This window comes from Protomyctophum bolini (assembly GCF_963924005.1).
Source record: "Protomyctophum bolini genome assembly, chromosome: 19".
Classification (NCBI taxonomy): Eukaryota; Metazoa; Chordata; class Actinopteri; order Myctophiformes; family Myctophidae; genus Protomyctophum; species Protomyctophum bolini.
Genome location: NC_137880.1, coordinates 32,415,767 through 32,437,959, shown reverse-complemented (window position 1 = coordinate 32,437,959; position 22,193 = coordinate 32,415,767). Strand labels below are relative to the sequence as shown.

Genomic DNA, 22,193 nt, shown 5'->3' with positions numbered 1-22,193 from the left:
GCCTTTACCTGCCAAGGCAAGCCCCGAAGACGTTACCTGCAGATGGCCTATGAAGGAGGAGGGTGCTTCACCGTACCTGCAGATGCGGCCTATGAAGGAGGAGGGTGCTTCACTGTACCTGCAGATGGCCTATGAAGGAGGAGGGTGCCGAGGAGACGAAGCGCCGTTCCGTCAGGATGCCCGTCTCCACGTTGTGGAACTCCAGACGGGTGTGGTCGCCCGCCATCTGACCTGGTGCCGGAGCAGGAAGACAAAAGGAGAGGAAGAGGATGGGTAGGGCCGGCAGGGTGAAAGGGTAAAGATAAAAGGGAGGGGAGATACTGGGATTCCAGTGGATTTAGGTATGAAACATTTCTTAAGCCCTGTATTTTCCAAAGTTTTCACTGACCCAGAACAGGGAAATGTCTATGCCCGTTGCCCACCTTCTGTAAAATGGAACTACATGTTGGAACTACAGTCTATTGCCTGTGTGTATATGTCCAAAACTGATACAGCAAAAGTGGCATACTGTATGGACAAGCTCAAGATGTGTCAATTCACACCGCATTTCCAGATTTGCCACATTTGTGTGCTGATAAAGTAGGTGGTTAATTTATGAAAATAAATGAAAAAAAAAACTATGGAGATAACCGGCAGGTTTCAGCCCGACTACAACAATCTACAAATAAAGCCAAAGACTGATTTTTACGCAACAACAACCTGTTAAACCAATTACTCAAAATGATCAATGGGATCGTCCAAACATGAAATGCCAACGTGCATATCGTGTAGCATGCTATGACGGTAACGAGCAGAAGATGATCGGAGCGGCGCAAGAAATACCTTCGGCCATGTCCTCGTCCACCGTCAGCTTGAAGTTTTTACCGCGCCGGACCACTCGCACAGAGTGCCACTCATTGTCGTTGAGCTTTTGTCCGGCATAAAGAACCTCAGGGCCCTTGCCTGAAGAGGAGGGTTCGTTAGTCAAGGGACGAGGGAAACACCACACAAAACCAAATCTTTGTTTTCACACCGTCAGTGAAATACAGCTGAGCTACGATACCACGTTGGTTTGTCATGGAGAGACTTTGATCTGCAGCGTGTACAATATACATTATGTTATATATCGATGTCAGGCAGAACCGTAAATGTTCTGCAAATGAATGCATTACATTTTGTTTTGAACAATAAAGTCAGGTTTTATCATGTGAGGACATACAGTACACGCTGTATGTCACTGTAATTCTGAAGACAAAGATCTGGTTTGGATTTAACCACAGAGAAAACAGAAACAGACAACAAATCATAACCGACAACTGCGCAACATTAGGGATGAAAAATATTTGCTCTTACTCATACTGGGTCTCAGAATCATATCTGAGTGTGTGTGAGAGAGAGAGAGAGAGAGAGAGAGAGAGAGAGAGAGAGAGAGACAGACATTTGACAACATAAATTCAGAATGTTGTTTTCTTTCCCTCAGGCTACCAGAAGGGGGCATGCTTGCCCCACTGTTCTAAAAGACCAGATTATGTCACCAAGCACTCTGATTCAGTTCCGGTGTTGGCAGCCCACACTCCTGCTACTGTATAGTTATCACTTCAACCAAGCAGTTAACATAACAGCATTCTGCTGGTGTTCCAGCCAGGTCTAAATGGGTTACTCATTATAGACAGCTGCAGTGAGCAGCAGGTACACTCTACCCTACAGCTCTAGTCCTACTCTGAGTGCCATGCAGGAAGGAATGGAGCTCATTTAGAGCTCATTTAGATCACATTGACCACAGGCTGGGAGTCCCACGCGTGTCTGAGGTGATTTGCAGCTCAGGCAAAGGTTTTACATCCACAGAAGCTATTTAAATTTGAGGACACGACAGTTCCAACTAAAAACACAGATGTGTTTGTGCGATAGAAACATTGCATAAACACATCTGCAAGTACATTTTCAACGTTTACCTGGCTTTCAGATTATTTGTTCATTAGCTATGATTAAATAGCTAGGTTTTCTTTTAGCAGGGAAAGTCACAGAAAGGGCTGTCCAGTGACACAGAGCAGACAGAGGAAAGGTACAGAGACCGCCCAGTCCATTTTGGTTTTAGGTTTAAAAATATATTTTTTTCACAATTGAGTAGTGAAGGCATATTGAACCTATAAGGTGGCTTATAAAGCAGCACTATGTGACTTAAATCGAATAAATCGAATCTTGACCATCAGGTAAAAAATCTTCCTGTGAAACATATGGCCTTTGACACAATCTTGTCTCAATAGAAGAGTGGGTAGACAATATACAACCACCACCAAGTTAAATTGATTGGACAAAATGTAAATGTATTCACAAAAAGTTACATAGTGAGGCTTTAAGCTGCTCTTAGAGACAGATAACAGATGCATTGCTTACAAAAGTGCCAAGGTGTTGGGATCGCTGAGCAATGAGTGTTTTGGCCTTGTCCAATTGATTAATGGATGGAGGCATTTCCTGATTAACTGGTTAATACTGAATAGATTAAATAGATTAGATGAACAGAGAAGTATCACTTGAAGGGTAATCAGAATGAACACTTGTTTATCCTGTCTGTGCTTCTCCGATTACCGCTACTCTAGAATCTGATGTACCGTCCGTAGTCACACAACGTAAGGGTAAATATATCGGGATAAATATTCAAGACAAGATAAACCAAACAGATTCAGTGGTGTGCACAGATTGACACTAGGGGGTGCTAGAGCACCCCCTGCCCTTTTGGCAATGTGCTAAAAAAATATATATATATAAATAAAAAGTTTTCTTTTTTTTCTTAATTTGTAGTGTGTGGACCATGGTGACATTGATCAAATCTTGATAAAAAACGCTTCTACTATATTATTTAGGCCCCCACAATCTAAAGCTATGTGTCTATGTCAGTGGTTCTTTGAAAAAAAGAAAAAAATAGCAGACCTAGCCACTCGGTGGCACGCTATGAGCTTGTAGATCTGCTATTTTTCAATAGCTGAAGCACCAAAATGGGTTCCCGCCCCAAAATGCGCTGCACAAGGTGCTCTTTTTTCACTTGAGCACCTGCCCCTCTAAATGTCTGTGCACGCCACTGAACAGATTGAAAAGGTGACTGACGTCAATCACATGGAACTGCATAATGACAGTGATTTGTGCATGTGCATGTGTTTCACAGCCTTTTAGGATAATGAATTAGTCACGGTAATCAGCCTAATTGCGGTGAACAGGTGTGTTGCATTCGTCACTCAACTCGTGTCATAGATGTGCGCATGTGCGTGCGCGCACACACACACACACACACACACACACACACACACACACACACACACACACACACACACACACACACACACACAATGCTGGGCCTTAGTTAGGAGACAGTATAAAATGGTGAAAAAAGAATGAGTCCACCGTATGAATAAGAGCAGGTATTTCACATTATATAGCCATATCACCCCACACATACAGTAGAGTGAATTGTAACACATATAGCCTACATTTTGCAAAACTTAAATGTACAATGAGAGAATTTCTGCAATACTGACTGCAAGTGAGTCATACAGTAATTCACAGCATTGTCAAAAGATACGTAACATGCTACTCTTGGGTAAGCAAATATACCACAATGTTCAGAGGGCCGAGGGACTGGATTAAGGACCAGTTGGCTGAATAAAATGTTAAAAAAATAATAAAAAGAAGAGCATTTAAAATGCATAGAATATAAAGTTACATTAGATTTATATAACTTTGATCTCTTGGCTAATACGCGCCCCACCACAACCCCTCTTATCTTTGTAATCCTCTTATAAGTCACCTGCATTCGCACATCGAAGGGACATTTATTATACTTCACCACACGACCCTTTTCGACAAGTGACAAAAGCATGTTGAAGAAATGGCTTATTTTCAACTGATGCAGTCGTTCTTTCAGTTAAAAATGAATCGGTTGAAAATACGTCATCGGGGTCGTCAAAGGTCATGTGATAACGTATACATCCCTGGATTTATACTTCGCCGTGCGGCGGTGTCGCGTTCCGGTATAATGTCCGATCCACAAGTTGGCTTGCAGATCGGATATTTCCCGGTGCGCGACACGGCCGCACCGCGAGGCACCAAAAAACAATTACATCATCACACAATGTAATAGTAATAAAAAAAACATTGATTGAATATAGGAAGATATAAGACTCCAGAACTTACTGGCGTTACAGTTTATCCTGACACAGTCTAGAATGGGGGAGGGGGGGGAGAATAAGTGACAGATGAAATCGCATCCTTCAAGGTTACAGCTGCAGACATCCAAGAACAAGAAAAGCCACCTTCCGGGGACGGTCACATGACGGCGGTCGACCATTTCTAACTAGGGTTTGGGAGCGACTGTCGTATTATAAGGAGCCAATATGGCGGCTGTTATAAGGTGCCAATATGGCGGCTGTCCAACTCCCCCTTGGATGAATATTGGTACTACTAATTACATTATAATGAAAAGTATTCATTATTATTTATTATTCAACAGCGGGCCTGTTTAATCAAGTTAAATATCAGACTCTAAGTCTCTATTGCAGAGATAAAACAGTTATACAGTTTATAGTTTCCCCCCCGCAAAAAATGCATTAAGATATTAAACTTTTTCTGAAATATTAATTTACTGCTATTGTATCAATTTCAAAATGGTCACTCGCAAATTCAATGGCCACATCGATTTTCCCAACCCCAACAGTTGGAGCCAGAATGTCTTACTAGCACAGTAAGCTCATGGCATTACTAGTATCAAATTACATTATTAGGAGTGTAGGAGATCAGATTTCAGGCTTCAGATTGCTACAGAAACCTCCGCCTATACAACAGAGGGATGCTGTGTGTGGACCTGCCCACCGGGCAGGTGTTCTGGCTGTGTGGGGTTGGGATCCATGTGCCCGGGCTCGTCATGTGCCGTCAACCGCGACAGAAAAGTGGAAGCAAACAGCCTCGATCCAGCTAGCACCAGCGCCACACAGTGGCCCCAGGACCCCTATGGCCCGTATACTGTTATCTATCTAGAATATCTAATGTGCTACGGCTACTCTTTCTACAAAAGGAAGGAGGAGACTGCTTTGCAATGCATGAATATTTTACATTGAGCAATAATTTACCAGTATATAAACTACTCTATCATGTGCGCTTGAAGAATGATCAAATTTCATTATAAATGGCAAGAAATGTGAGATAAGAGTGTAATCTAGTTTAGTGTCGTATATGTGACTTTACTGTATTGTTCGGCAGCGTGTATATATTTGAATATGTTTCTGTGGTCCAGGTATAGTTTGCTTATACAAGCAGTGTAAGTGGATCTAATATGGGGTAATTTGCATAAAGGACTGTGCTGTCCTTAACGTCTCCCTAGGCGCGCTGGGTGCCGTGGCCTCGGGCTGTTTGCCAGGCGGGCCGCAGGCTCTGGGCCTTTGAAGGGGTGAGTGCCATCTTTTGAACAGGGCATGAGAGATGCCCCGGAGGACCAAAAGGGGGGTGCTAAATGGACAGAGAGGATCATGGACCTGCTGTATATAATGGACCAACCAAAAAAGGATGAAGCACACAGAAAACCACCCACAGGAACACGATAAGAATGTTGGCTGAATGTAGAGTGTACTGTAGCTATAGCACTGAATGTACAGTGTGTGTAGCACTGTTGAATAGATGGCAAAAGAAAACACACAATATAAAGTCTATCTGATGTCTAGTGGCTGATTCATACTTACTTGCACGACTCACGCGCCGTAAATAGCCAATATGCAAGCTCACAACATACTGCAGTGCAACATGTTGTGAGCTTGTAGATGTAGATCTTGTGTTTTTTAGTGCTTGATATCGCCGTGCACCTAAATATAAATCCAGTCTAGAGAGCGCCAGTGAGTAAATTCTGAATATAGTAAAAAAATAAAACGAAGGAATTACAACAATCGCTTTAGAGTAATAGCTATACGTGAATTGCCGACTGTTTCTACTAAATGGCTGACGAGAGAATGTTGTCATGAGCATGGCTCCAATGATATTATGATTCTGTTCAGAAGATGTACTGCAAAAGCATGGAGATCATTAAGTGTTAGATTGATGAATGCATACTGTACGTACAGTATATACAAACACACACACACACACAAGTCTACAAAGACACCTGAAGCATCATCGCAAAAATAACGTTACACTCCAGGCAACTAAGAAAACAACAACATGCAACTATAACGAAAAACTATGTTAAGAAAACATGTTTTTGTACGTGTTAGAGCTAATATTTAGGTCCCGAAGAACCCATGGCAAAAAAAACTCATAAATAATACACACAGTCACAAAATAGCAACTATAAGGCCTTCCCCCCCTCAAAACTTAGTTGAGGTCAGCCGAGCCGAGCGGGCGGTTTATACGATACCTAGGTTGACCGTGAGCTTGACCTTGCCGCTGTCCAGCTCCAGGCGCAGCGTGTCGGCGGACTCGCGGGACGTGGCGGCCATGAGCAGGCCGAACGCCCGCTGGGACATGAAGCGTAGCGACACGTCCTCCGCCTCCGTGTGCATGATGCTGGGCAGCACCACCTTCATGTACATGCTGCCGTCGTAGGAGAGCACGGACGCCTCTGTGTGGAGGAGGAGGAGAAGAAGAGAGGGACAGAGGAGAGGGTTTAGGATCACATAAACACCACCTTCATGTACATGCTGCCGTACTAGGAGAGCACGGACGCCTCTGTGTGGAGGAGGAGGAGAAGAGAGGGTTTATGATCACATAAATCTTTGGAATCCAAGGATATATCTTTTATTTATGAATTAATATCTGAATGTATTATATAGCCGCTAAAATGACAGATTGCATTTCAAAAAGCTAGGGACCCCAATAAACAAGCAGTCATGGAATGATAGGCTATACCTCACCTCCTTCAGTGAATGCATTTTAGAACAAAAAGCCTCATTTGCCATTTCTGCTGTGAACATTGATCTAATTCGTTTGTGAATTGATCTGATTGCATCGCACATCGCAGCTTTCTGACAAATTTGTTTGTGCTTTGCTTGATTAATGACAACTGCGTACGGCTATTCATCACCCGTGATATATCTCTAAATTGAACATGGTCCCATTTTACTTCATGCGTGCGTGCGTGCCTCCTTGTGTGAGAGAAAGAGATACCGTCATAACAAAGTGATGAACCATATTTCATTTACTTTGTATGTTTTTGCCAGCTTTATTTGTTCTAGAGAGTAACAGCTAAGAGAAATGAGTCATTATCAGTGAAAACACAGCCACACACAGTTGAAAATATGCAAATATGCCTATCAAAAGGTCGAGGGTGACTGGCTTCAGTCACCAGGGAATCACACATACATTCCCAATCTCACCCGTATCGATCATCCGTCAGATGACAGGGGATCCTCTGTGGCACTGGTACACACTGCTCAGTGTCCAGAAAATTAAACTACTACTCCCCCCCCCCCCCCCCCCCTGTGTGTGTGTACTGTACACATGTCATTCATTCAGGCTTGGATGGTGGTTTAAATCAGATTAAGCTGTGTGTGTGTGTGTTCCGTAACTTCGTTGGACAGCTTTACGTGTACAACACACGTAAAGCTGCGTACTGTACATACTGTAAACACACGCAGAGCTCTGGTCATATTCCCCAGACGGCCTCATTGCTCCCAGTAGCGTGAGCCTCCGGGGGAACAGGCTGCCTTGCTTAATTTGCGTTTATTATGTGTGATCGTCTCGTTTACAGAATAGAACAACACACAATGCTATTTTCAATAGTTGGCGAGCAAGCCAGATGGGCAGACTCCCAGTAGACTGTCTGCCACCAGTCCTAGAGTCCTCTAGACCACACAAACAGAATATGGAGAGAAGAGGTTTCTGCCAGACAGCAACGATACGCATGCTAACTTTTTGTGTTTTCTCCTAAATTACTGGAACATGTACAGTACTATACAGCGTCACACAAAAGTATCAAAAGTAGCAGAGCCACAAGCTCGGAACACGGTGACTCATTTTGAGCTTGTCGATCTGCTATTTTTTCCGTTTTTAATTTATATATTAGTATATAAAGCCCACAGACACACTATTTTCTTTTATAGCAGATCTACAAACTCACAGCACGTCACAATGAGCCTTGATATAATGATATGATATAGTACTTTATTGTCAGTTCACACTGACATTTTTCTTGCGACCCAGCAGCCAAGTATGCAGAACACATATACACACATTTGACATAGCACAAAGAACAAACCAATTTTACATACATAATGACATTTAGACAAGAGCAATGTCCACCACCTAGATTACCCCATGGCTACTACAACTCCTGATTAAGCCTCAACGTCGACTGGTGAACAAAAGGACCTCTTTAGTCTGTGTATGCTGGTACACCATATCTCCTTCCTGAAGGTAGCAACCTATATTCTCCATACAACACATGCTTAGTATTAGAGGTGATATTCCTTGCTAACCTTAGGATGCTGTTATCATACGATGTATAAAGTTTCTGAAGTGGTTGTCCAACAATCTTTGAACAAATGTTCAGTTGTTGCAGGAGTTGTGACTTTAGGGCTCCAGACAAACATCAATAGCAGGTGGTACTACAGTACTGAAGAACACTCAATAACAGAAGTGAAGAACAAAAGAAGAATCAGTCTGCACCAAAGGATCTTAGACGGCAAAGGAAGTATAGATTCTTTGCTTTGTTTTTTCACACACTGAATCAATCTGATCTTTCCATGGCAACAGATGGTCTATTACTACTCCTAGGTATTTGTACGAACACACCTGGTTGATCTGTTCACAACATGTTGTTATTTAAGAGATACATTGATGATATTATCCTTATCTGGCAAGGTACTGAGGAAGAGCTTCATAGCTTTGTGTCCTACCTGAACAATCTGGCACCTACCATTAAATTCAACATGGAATTCAGCAAACATGAAATTCCATTTCTAGACACCCGTGTACTTTTTCAGGATGGCAAATTGTCCACCACTCTGTACACCAAACCCACAGACAAGAATAGTCTTTTACGTGCCACCAGTGCACATCCCCCTGCTTTGAAGAAAGGTTTACCATATTCTCAATTCCTCAGACTGAAACGAATCTGTAACAGTCAGTCAGATTTTGAAAAAGAGAGAGACATCATGTACAGAAACTTTGTTGATAGAGGGTACTCCAGAAAATGGCTTGACTCTGCTTTAACTAAATTAAATAATCCTAGCCAGGTTGCAAAGACCAAAAAGAAACACTCATGTGCCTGCATCACTACTTATAATCCTTTGAGCAATGATATACGTAGCATCATAGAGAAACACTGGCATGTTTTGTCAGCTGATCCTGAAGGTGCTAAAGTGTTTACTGACCCTCCTCTTTTCTCTCATTATAGATCTCAAAGCATCAGAGACTATATGGTGAAAGCAGACTGCTATATACCCCCCCAGCAACACACGGGGCGGTTGGATGGAGTCACCGGCTTCTACCCTTGTCTACATTGCGTGGCCTGTAAAAACTCCAAGAAAACTAACACTTTTACTAGTGCAGTTACTAACAAACAATACACTATCAGACAATTTGTAAATTGTAGTTCCTCTAATGTAGTCTACATGATTACATGTAAATGTAATCTACAGTACGTAGGCAAAACATCCAGGGCAGTCCGCACACGCATCATAGAACACATGAGTGCCATCAGACGCAAGGACATCAAATCTCCTGTCGCCAGACACTTCAATGAAGCCGGTCACTCCATAGCAGATCTGTCTTACACAGTTATTGATCAAGTTAAGAAATCTAGAAGAGGGGGTGATTTAGACACTAAACTCCTCCAAACTGAATCTAGATGGATTTTTTATTTAAAGTCTGTCAATCCAGGTGGCTTGAATGAAGATCTCTCCCTCCAGTGCTACCTATAGAGTAAAAAGTAATATTCAAAAAGTGATTATATAAGTCTGTCAACATGTGATGTATGCAATATTTTTGTTTCTTATATAACTTTGATTTTGTATATTTATCTCTTCTGTAATGTCCACGCCCACAATCAGGTGATGTCACCAATTAGTAATGCACAGCACCTGAGCTGTATTGTTTGGAAGCTGTTTAAAAGCAAGTTCTTTGTCTGTAAAAAACCATAGCACTGACGAAGGTCTGAGGACCGAAAACGTTTTGCTTTTTAAATCTCACCATGAGCACAGAGCACCATGAGCACAGCATCTTAAAATAAAATAAATTTTATTTTTCTAAGTCTCAAGTCTAAGGAGTTTTACTTCTTTGTTTATACGGTGAGCGAGTCTTTTTCTGTCAAAGTTCCCATTGATCTGTTCACCATGAATAGTAATGGGGGATCTGTGTATCTCTGGTGGTGCACCAAAAACAATCTCTTCTGTCTTTTTTGTGTTCATGATGAGAGCGTTGTTATCACTCCATTCAACCACCTCCTTTACTTGGTGTAGTCCAGGATCACTGGAAGTCTGGAACTATCGGGGATAAATCAAAACTGTATCATCTGAGTATTTTATAATGTATTGGTCTGGTGTGTCAGCGACATTCAGACAGACATTCCTCAGTATGACAACCGTCAGTATAAAGGGTGAACAGTAAAGCTGAGCTTACACGCCCCTGGGGAGCAGCAACATTAGTAGTAGTAAACAGGGTCGTGTTCACTTTCACCCTCTGTACTCTGTTAGTAAGACAAGAAGCATACCAGTGAATTAAGTATGGATTCAGTTCCAGCTGTACCATTTTTGACGCTAGTATTATCAGACTGTATTGTATTGAAAGCTGAAGAAAGGTCTAAGAATAGAATAGAACAGCGTGTTTCTTATTTTACTTATCTATGGTGTTTTGTAATTAAGTGGACCAGTGTGACAACCGCATCCTCTGTACCGCAACCCTTTTTATCAGAAAACTGACAGGGGTCGAATTTTTCTTTGGTTATACTAACACTGGAAATAAAACATGTGTTTCCAAGGCTACTAACAAGATGTTGTAAGAGTATTCTTTCATAATCACTGAAGTGAGAGCTATGGATCTATAATCCTTTTTTTGGGTAATGGTTTTATGTGTGAGGTTTTCCAAGACGGGGGAATTGTGTGTGTGTGTGTGTGTGTGTGTGTGTGTGTGTGTGTGTGTGTGTGTGTGTCTGTCTACAGAGGTTTGTAATATTGGTTGCCACACTGGAGCCAACTCGGATGCAATTTTTTTGAGGACAAAAGCACTGCACTGGTCCGGCCCATTAGCTTTCCTTGTGATAGTACAGTCCACTGAAACACTTTCCATACATCCTCTTCAGTGATGGTCTGTCTGAGGGGGCCTTCAGAATTTCAGTGCACTTTGAGGAATTGATGATTCGAATACTGTCGAAAGAGGTATTTACGTCATTAGCAAAGCCAAGGTCATTATCAGTCACAATAGGTTTAGTTGGGGTTGACATTCCCGTCATAGATTTCATAGTATCCCATGCCTTTTTGTGATTATTGGCATTAAACGCATCCTCCAGAGTAGACGCTGTCTATGTGCCAATTTTGCCTGCCTCATTTTCGTTTTTAACTTTTCTTTCTGGCAATTTAAGTGCACCGAAATCTTTGTTTATGAAGGCTGTTATATATTGAGTATGGTAGCCTGCATGCACAGAGACACGCACATGGATCACTCAAAAGTGACGTTAGCGTGGCCTAGCATAACTAAACCATTCACAACACATCCACAATTATTCATAGCCCATACACAGAGCCCCTTAGCTCATTGTTCAGCAAAGAACTCTGTAATGGAGAGAAGGTGATGTTTGGAATATTATGTACTGAATCTGTTCCATTTTTTTTAACATTCAAAGACATGACAAGAGAGAGAGATACAGCCAGGGGATAGAAGAGTCAGGGGGAAAATATATGTGTGTGGATGCAGGGTGCGTACAGCGTGCGTGCGTGCGTGAGCTTTCACCTTTAACTACAGTACTTAAACCCTCTACAGCTGACCGGGGTCCCGCAGAGACCAATATTTTGGTTCCCTGCATTTTCCACCTCTACACCAAATCTCTCCGCCGAGAATAGTCCATCTACAGGCTCACAACACACACACCACGCAAAATGTCGAGACACTGACTGTAGGGTTCGTGTGGTTTATTGAGTCACCTGAAACCCCTGAAAATAAAACCAAATCACCAAACCGAAACAACCACATAAACATTGGAAATAGCTTAACACTAGTCATTGTATACTGAGAGAGAGAGAGAGAGAGAGCGAGAGAGAGAGAGAGAGAGAGAAAGAGAGAGAGAGAGAGAGAAAGAGAGAGAGACAGAGAGACTGTCAGCAGACTGGAAGGCTCTTGGGGTGGGAGAGAGAGATGGATTAAAAAGTCCACCCAGCCGTGAAATACCTGTTTTGACACCTCAGCTTTTAAAGGAAGAATTAGCCCTGCGGCCTCAGAAATGCAGCAGCGTGCAGTGGCTATAGGAGGAGGCTGTGGGCCGATAGGAGGAGGCTGTGGGCCCAGAGATTTCGCCCCTACAAAACCAGACCTTCACAGTTACATGCTGGCACAATGTCACGTTTTACCCACTGCACGCCGACGACACGTGTTCTAAAGCAGTGGTTCCCAAACCTTTTTCATGTCAAGGACCCCCAAATTGACGCTCATTAGCCCGCGGACCCCCATTAGAAAATATATGCCAAGGAATCCCCATAAGAGAAGACTTTTACGATTTTTTATATTGTAAAATCAAAGTTAATTTAACTCAGAGAGTGTACAAATGGGGTCCATTTGGTTATATTTGTACACTCTGAGTTACAGACCCATGAGGGTCCATTTGGTTCCTAATTATCATTTAGCTGGGGACCCCCTGGAACTCTCTCAAGGACACCTAGGGGTCCCCGGACCCCACTTTGGGAACCACTGTTCTAGATTGAGGCGTTTGGAATTTGTTAACACATTATTGTGACATGGTTTCAAATAGGTTTTTTTTTTATGCGTGAGCATAATGTACCAGCATAATGTATGATGCCAGGCGTTGTGTACAGTGCTTCTCAAAGGTATTCGTGCAAAGGATGACCAAATTCATATGTACCCGTATTTGGCCGCGGACCCCCATCTTAAAATTATTTGTGCCAGGGACCTCCAGAAGAGACATTTTCAAGTTTCAGAAAAGGGCAAGAGTTGGACTTAAAATGTGGCCTTTTTTTAATGTCGATTTGGCCTTTTTTAACATAGATTTAGAGGAATACAGACATCCCACCCTAGATTGAGGTTTGGGCCTTAGTTTGTGGTGCGTGGTAAAGGGTTAAATTGCGTGACTCTCACTCCCAGGGGGTGAGACTTGGCAGCCCTGAGGCTAAATGTTTTAAAATATTCACCCTGTGAGTATAGATTATTGCAGCCTGCAATGTAAGGCGTTCATGTACAATAATGTCAAGATGCACTGACATGCATAATTAATACTTACTAACTTGTATGGAGAAGCTTACTGCTGCTAAAATGCCATGCTTGTCAATATAGACTTGAATCACATACTTTACATTGGACATAGTCTCGGTACCCATGCTTTTATTTTGAATCACATACTTTACATTGGACAGTCTCAGTACCCATGCTTTTATTTTATAAAGCCTGGGGGAACCTTAGAGTATATATTAATAGAGACGCCACCCGGAGGAAACCCTGAGGCGAAATGGACATAGTTGCCGAATTTGGTATTGCAGCGCTGGGCCAATTCTGGTCCGTTGACTAGTATCATTGCACACGTTCATGATGACACGTGAACACTGTTTCATACGTGAACGCGTGCAATGATATAGTCAACGGCCAGCGCGTTCACGATTTGGCCCAATCCATCCCAGAATGCACTCTGTTCCTACCCGGAAGGAGGCGTGAAATCGAAAGTGGATGGGAGGAAAATCGGGTGCGGTCTCTATTAATATATACTCTAAGGGGGGAACGAGATACATTTCCTGGTCTAGCAGTGGGAGCGAACTACAGTGCAGTGTAGAGGGGCGTTGCTTAAAGTAATGGTCACGTCAGTTTTCTCCGCTGTTTTCTACCAGGGAGGGGAGGGGCGTGTGATCAGTGAATCAATATTTTCCAGCGCTTGCTGCACGCGCGACCACCCCTCTAGACCAGAAAGCACGCTGGCTGAGCTGGGCCAGGCTACATTGGACATAAAATACTGTAGCTCTTGACCACCCCTCTAGACCAGAAAGCACGCTGGCTGAGCTGGACCAGGCTACATTGGACATAAAATACTGTAGCTCTTGTCCAGTGCATTTGATACACAGTAAATTATTAAGTAATTTAACTCAGAGGGTTTATTAATCAGTGGTTGATGAAGTACTCAGGTTTTTGTGTTTGTTTTAGTTAAAGTAGCAACACTGTTAAAACAGTCCTGGCAGTGCCCCAAATAATGCCGTTGTAAGATCCATGCTCGGAACATGTTTGGACACAGTAACCAGTTGTTCTACTAAAGTTTAAATCACAAGGCAGTAAGGCACTCTCCCTCTCTCCCTCCCAAACATACTTAACAGACACATGCACGCAGAACACAGTCACACACAGTCACACACAGTCACACACACACACACAGTCACACACACACACACACACACCTTGGATAAAGGCGCTATATAAATGCACCATTTACCATTTACACACACAGCTCTCCTAAATGACAAAGGCATGCATTGATTTGTGGGCTGGGCCAGGTCCTGCATGGGCTCACACTGGACGAATAGAATAGTACATCCGAGCGTGGCACTGCAGTTGAGTTCAGCTCAGTTCAGCTAAACGCATGCAGGCAAATAAGGACACATTCCAGGTCTAAAAAAAAATACTAGAGCTCATTATGATCTCTGGGAATCCACACACAGAGCCAGCATGCTCCCATGTGGGTCTCAGACTTCACATGTGGCCACCCTGCGACATCAGTCATCTGTGAGATGAGAGAACATTAACCCATTCTGACCGGGAACCCGAGTTGGTGTTAGCATCATGTTATGCTTTAGCTATTGAAAAATAGCAGATCTACAAGCTCGTAGCGCGCCACCGAGTGGAGCGCTACGAGCTTGTAGGTCTGCTATTTTTGAAAAATCGAAGAACGACTGACATTTTTATAATCTGATCTCAGGTCAGAATGGGTCAATCAGACCAGTGTGTGTCCAGTGAAAACCTCGTATGAATCTGATCTCAGGTCAGAATGGGTTAATGTTCAGCGTGATCAGAGCCTCTCCCCCTGACTTCCATTAAAAAGTTAGGTATTTTGAAAGGTTGAAATAGATAAATGAGTATAAAAATATGAGGTATACTTCGAACTACAAGAGGAAACATAGAGTCTGCAACACTGGTATGAAAAACTCAGCTCCACTGGTTTATTTGACTCAACGTTTCGATCCCTTATAGGATCTTCTTCAGGAATTTCCTTTGTACTTCTAACTACAGCGTACTGGCAGCGCGCGTACCGTACACACACAAAGTTTGGGGCTGGTCCGTCATCGACGACTCGCCTCTTTCAGAGCTATATATAATATATATATTATATATATATATTGGCTTTTTACAGCATAAGCCATATATTATATATGGCTTATGTTATGTAAAAAGCTGGACTCTAGCCGAGCTAAAATCAGTCAGTGTTCATTTTACAGAGTGTACAAATAAAAGCGTAATGGATCCATTTTGTTTACACGTGTACTTTCTGAGTTACAAATGAACACCCTGCCACTGATGACATTACAGTCAGAGCTTGCATCAAGCTCCGAAAGCAGAAACATGGAAAGCAATAATCTGCAGTGGAGTCACAAAACGGTGCTTCTTTCATCATTGTGTATTTAATAATTAATTGCCATATGAAATCTCTGCAGGTCCAACATAAATGAGATCCCCAATGGTTCATGTATATTTTACTTAAATCTGTGTTCAAGGTTAATATACAGTATGCACACGCACACCGTATATACAGTGACAAGCCAGTGAGGAAAACCATGATCAACAAGTCATTCTATAATTAATTTAAACACAAACACCTGCATTTTCCCAAATGCAGTAACTGTGGAGTTGCTGAGACACCTCAGAACTACAATATAGCCTAGTTGTGTCCATGCAAATTTCTTCGACACGAACTACCTATAACTTGAAAGGATGTCAGCGCAACTCAACAAAACAGAAGAATCCCAGCACTCACAATTGTGTCCTTTTTTTTTAAATTCAGATAAGACAATGTGTTGCAACGATGAAACAATGAAAACACGTACGCGGCATATTTCGTTATGAAGAGATGTCAAAAACACGCTGCGAAAGGCTCAGCCGAAACGTCACAACAGCTTCACAACTTCAAACATGTTGTTGATACTGTATACAGAATATGAACTGTGTAAGTACAGTTCATACAGTGAATGCAGTACATTGCATCATGCATTTGCAGTGCTTTCCACTACAAGAATGCCATGCCATGCCATTCATGGGTCCTCCACGTGCTACGACTGTCAGAAGGTTCTCAGGAACCAAATTTGGGCCCAATTTGGAGTTATTGGAACTAAGCACTAAGCAGATCTGCAAGCCTTTGTCACTGCTGTCGTATCCTACTGACTCACCTACTAGTGAGGAGCCCCCACTGGGAGGACGTAGAGGATCTGCCCTACACACTGCCTGCTAAGGGTAGGTGCCGCCACAGTCCATATAGGAGTACCTGCAGTGACAAATATCCCCCTCCCCGCCCAGCTTCCCTATATCTATCTATAAGCCGGATGCTCACCACAGTGAATTCTACCCCACAACCTCCGCGATGGTGGCCAGGCATTAAAACCTGCCTACTGTAGATCGGCTATTTTTGGCTGTTTTTTATATCGATTTATTTCACAATGTTCTGGTTATAATGGAAACAAATTTAAAAAAATCATCATCAAAGATCTTCACGGGATATGGAATGTTCTGAGTTACCCTTTGTTGTACAAAAGAGCCAAAAGACAAAAAAGTCTCCTGGCATGTGCTTCATGTGCTGTATCTTTATGTACATACAGTATAGGCAGGCCATGTGCTTCATGTGCTGTATCTTTATGTACATACAGTATAGGCAGGCCATGTGCTTCATGTACTGTATCTTTATGTACATACAGTATAGCCAGGCCAGGCAGGCCATGTGCTTCATGTACTGTATATTTATGTACATACAGTATAGCCAGGCCAGGCAGGCCATGTGCTTCATGTACTGTATATTTATGTACATACAGTATAGCCAGGCCAGGCAGGCCATGTGCTTCATGTGCTGTATCTTTATGTACATACAGTATAGCCAGGCCAGGCAGGCCATGTGCTTCATGTGCTGTATCTTTATGTACATACAGTATAGCCAGGCCAGGCAGGCCATGTGCTTCATGTACTGTATATTTATGTACATACAGTATAGCCAGGCCAGGCAGGCCATGTGCTTCATGTACTGTATATTTATGTACATACAGTATAGCCAGGCCAGGCAGGCCATGTGCTTCATGTACTGTATATTTATGTACATACAGTATAGCCAGGCCAGGCAGGCCATGTGCTTCATGTACTGTATCTTTATGTACATACAGTATAGCCAGGCCAGGCAGGCCATGTGCTTCATGTACTGTATATTTATGTACATACAGTATAGCCAGGCCAGGCAGGCCATGTGCTTCATGTACTGTATATTTATGTACATACAGTATAGCCAGGCCAGGCAGGCCAAGTATCACTTTGAGCCAAGGACACCCTAGCTATTAAAACTGTTTGAGCCATGTTAACCCATTTTGACCCGAGATCAGATTTTAAAAAAAGAAAGTCTTCTACATCCTGACAGTTTCGATTTAGATTTTTCAAAAATAGCAGACCTACAAGCTCGTAGCTTGAGCTTGTAGATCTGCTATTTTTCAATAGATAAAGCATAACATAATGCTAACACCAAAAGGGGTCCCCGCCCAAAATGGGTTAATAATATTAATATTAATACAGCATGGTGTACTTGTAGCCTATAGCCTACTGTATGACGTGCATGTGCAAAATGTGAAATAATTCATGGTGCATTCTACGGTGCAGTCGGTAAGTTGCACATACTAACAAGATGTGCATATGCAGTTTGACGTACTGTATACACAGAGAAATTGCACGCATATGCACTGACCTGGTTAACTAGCTAGTGGGATCAAATGTATCCTGCTTAATAGCCTCAAATTGTTATAAATTACAGTATATCAATAAGTAATGTTCCAATACAGGCAACAGTTCTCAAAGAGGGGTCCATGGACCCCCAAGGGGCTTTAAAATCAGTTAAACCACTTTAACCCTACAGAATATACTGTACATACGTACTACTCATACTTACAACAGTTACAGACTACAATACATAATTACTTATACCTAGATACGTGTGCTTTGAGTTTGTAAATCTTAGTTTGACTGGTTTAAACTAGGCATGTGGAAAATAATCGATACGTATCGATACATCGATTATGACGTGCGCGATGCGAGTGAATCGGTTCATTCACTGTGTATCGGTAAAATTGACGGGTGAAATCTCGATGGATCGTTCGCGGAGTGCTTTCATCGGTAAAATCCGTGGTTGCACTGTTTTTTCATGGTCAATTTCACCCTATCCTGTGTTTCCGAGGCGCATTGAACGTACCATCAGAAAAGGAAGGAAAAAAAAGGTCTCTCGCAGCCAGCTCCGCACAGTGTGCAGCTGTGCGCTGCGAGCACGCAGTCAATGAACAGAGTTACAGAAGCTACCGTACGACGGTGCAGAGTAGACACGTTGAGTTGACTATAAAGAGCACCCGCGACGAACAGAAGTGAGCCCCACGCACAAAGGAAGCACAACCTTTAGCTTTATAAAATAGCTGTCCGTCGATCAGTTGACTTTTCACTGTAGCGCTGCGTGCTGCTAATGATCCACACTCCACAGCTGTTCTAGCTGATTCTCCGACGCGAATCTGCGTCGCGACTCGCGATCATCAATTTGTAATTAAAGAAAGCTTCTGCAGTCTGCACACACGTGTACAACAACAACAACAACGCCACAGCTGGGTGTACTGCTTGCGTTTAAAGTCGTTTACAACCGTTCCACAACTATCCACTGTCCAGCTTTCCCCTGCTATTGAGATAGAAGCCTTATTTATATTCTGCAGCAAGACGGTGTCGCACGCCTAAAATTGCAGATCCACAAGCTCACAGCGGGGCGTGGATGAGACGCGTTGTGAGCTTGTACATCTGCTATGTATTTATAACGTTAATAATACATGCAGGCCAGGGTCTTCAATGTTTTTTAGGTCAAGCCAAGGACCACTTAGCTGAGAGTGAGAGATCAAGCAGGGACCCCCACTATACATAGGCAATTATATTATAAAACTGTGTTGCAGATTAAACTACTTGTTTGACAGCACTAGAGTGTGACCTGTCATTTTTGTTTTGTTTATTTGTTTCTTTTCTATTTATATGTTGGTAACATTAATTGAGCTATTACATAGGCTATTACATTTTAATCTCTTGAACCCTCTATACTCAACCTCAAATTGACCTTTGAGATATAATTATTATACTATAGCCTATGATTATTAGTAATCTAACAATTCCACAATAACCAGCAGAGAGCAGACCCTTTGTTTACTTACATAATTCTATAAGTTGGGTTGTTTGAGATGCAGAGCTATAATACTAACCTACAGTAAAACAATAAATTGCTTTGAATTTAAATGTAATGCATTTTTACATGTTTTGGGAAATTAATAGAGCTTTAATATAAATCCTTTCTATTGTGATGAATCGCCATCAAATCGTATCGGTAGAGGGGTGAATCGCATCGTATCGCATTGATTTGAACTAAATGGTTATCGAATCGCATCGCATCGGGAAGAGGGAGAATCGTATCGCATCGTATCGCCAGGGGATTCCATGTATCTCTAATGTATCGTATCGCTGGCAGTGCATCGAGATGCGTATCGAATCGTGAGATGAGACGAGATTCACATGCCTAGTTTAAACGCGTAACTCACATTTTAATCAACTAACCTACACTGCCGAGATTGTTGTATTACCTTTAGAGCATACACTGAATTATTCAGGCTTTTAATCCGTGAAAATCCAGCGAAAAGAGGTTCCTCGGTTTGTTATGATCCGATCGCACCATCCACCATCTTGGAAGACGCACACAAGACCCGTCTCCATGAGGCGTTGTACCCCATTAATTTGCATTGGCCTCAATTTCCCAGAAGCCCTAGCAGCCCACAGCATGTGACGATTTCCGGTTTCGTCATCAAAACGCGGCAAAGACAGAGTTTCTTTTTATTTATTACAATACGGCGGATTAAACAAAAGGCGGGTATGTCGTATATAGCAACGACAGTAACCTGGATTAAACCATTCCCGGCAGTAAAACTGTTTTAATAAAGTTTGAATATTCTTCTTGTAAATCTTGTACGAGGGTCCATTACATAAAATATTTTCAGATGGGGATCCGGGGCCAAATAGTCCATAAATTGTGGGTCCTTGACATGTAAAATCTTGAGAACCACTGAAATCATTGCTGAACCTGTCACTGAGTCATTAAGAACTTTTTTGGGTGAAACTCACTCACATGCACAAAGTCACAAACCTTCATGGTTTCAAACCATGCAAATGGCACAAGCAAATCAGTTTCACATCGTCTCTTTCTTTCTCTCTTTTTTTGGGGGGGGGGGGGGAACCCTCTCACATACACAAATCTCAATTAAACAGTTTTGAAAGCATCCAAATGCCCCATTCAAAATTGAAAATAAGTTTTACGGTTTAATTTTACTGGCGGCAGCAAAGAAAGCTATCACAAGAAAATGGGGACAGATGGAACCTCCAACACAGGAACAATGGGAGGACTTGATTCAGGAGATACATTTTATGGAGAAACTGACACACCGTCTGAGGCTACAGGAAGAAAAAATGGAGGACAAATGGTATAAATGGACAATATTTAAGGGTATAGGGGAATGAGAGACAATTGTAAATTCCTAGAAAAATTTATGTAACATTTTGAAACGCAATGTCGATGCCTGTTTTTTTATTTTCTGTTTTTTATTTTTTGTACGTCTGTGTTATTGTAAGTTTGTTTTTTCTGTCTTGTCTTGAAAACCAATAAAATTTAAGTTATAAAAAAAAAGTTTTACGGTTGATTTTCCCTTTAAGTCACTCGAGGTATTTTGCATTTTGCCACAGCACCACATCAATCCGTCTCCGGGGAAAAACAGAACCAGAAGTCTGCCTGGCGGATCCAGCGAGACGGTTTTGGTGGTGTACCAAAACTGTACCCTACCTACAGTGAGTGAACTCATGCCTCTGTATACTGCAGACATACTCAGATATTCTCAGTGCAAAGCTGTCAGAGCCTGTGAAGCTTGATCACCATTCCTGAAAGCACTTTGAGGACAAGCTGATGTGCACTGTGTGCAGGTGTCTGGTGGAAACCTTGCATGTCCTATAAACCCTTATACTTTTCAGGAAATGGAAAAAACATAGAACCTGTGTTCCAATGGATCCAATGTAGTTATAATTTAGCCAGAAGCTTGTTAACCCATTTTGGGCGGGAACCCCTTTTGGCGTTAGCATTATGTTATGCTTTAGCTATTGAAAAATAGCAGATCTACAAGCTCATAGCGCGCCACCGAGTGGCGCCCTACGAGCTTGTAGGTCTGCTATTTTTGAAAAATCGAAGAACGACTGGCATAGAAACATAGCTTTTTCAGAAAACTGTCAGGATGAAGAAGACATTTTTAGAATCTGGTCAAAATGGGTTAATAGTTTTCATTTGTTCAATATTTATATAACCTCACTTTCACAAAAAAAAAGTCTTTTTCAAAAATAGCCGATCTACAAGCTCACAACACATCGCCGTGCAACGTAAATTTCTGCTACTTGTGTCACACAACACCGCTTTATACGACGAAAACGGAGATACGAGGTTTCTGCCTGACAGCGACGGCGACATTCTTCACGTTGTGGTGTCGCTGCAGGGGAGGCGAACATCACGCCTCCCGGAGAGCGGCTGTGATGATTGAGCTATTCATCAGTAAGCAATAACGAGCTGGGGCCCGGCCCACCGCACGACACAGCAGGTGATCACACTTCACGTGTCCGACGTGTGCATGAGTTAGTCTACTCCTTTCAATGCACAACCGCACCAGAAATTAGCTATATATATATATATATATATATATATATATATATACGCAATCACCGAGGCTCAATCATAGGCACACAACGCATGCACACAC

At 42.3% G+C, this 22,193-nt stretch overlaps 1 protein-coding gene across 2 annotated transcripts in view; it reads right to left on the bottom strand.

The window, feature by feature from the left end:
- Positions 1-22,193, bottom strand: part of nrxn3b (neurexin 3b) — a gene marked incomplete at its 5' end in the record, with an annotated part of 388,331 nt that overhangs the window by 219,753 nt on the left and 146,385 nt on the right. For both annotated transcript variants that reach the window (XM_080791154.1, XM_080791155.1), the window contains 4 exons: positions 119-231; positions 823-942; positions 4,165-4,191; positions 6,371-6,574. In XM_080791154.1, coding sequence (XP_080647280.1) covers positions 119-231; positions 823-942; positions 4,165-4,191; positions 6,371-6,574 — 464 coding nt within the window. The remainder of the gene's footprint in view (positions 1-118; positions 232-822; positions 943-4,164; positions 4,192-6,370; positions 6,575-22,193) is intronic.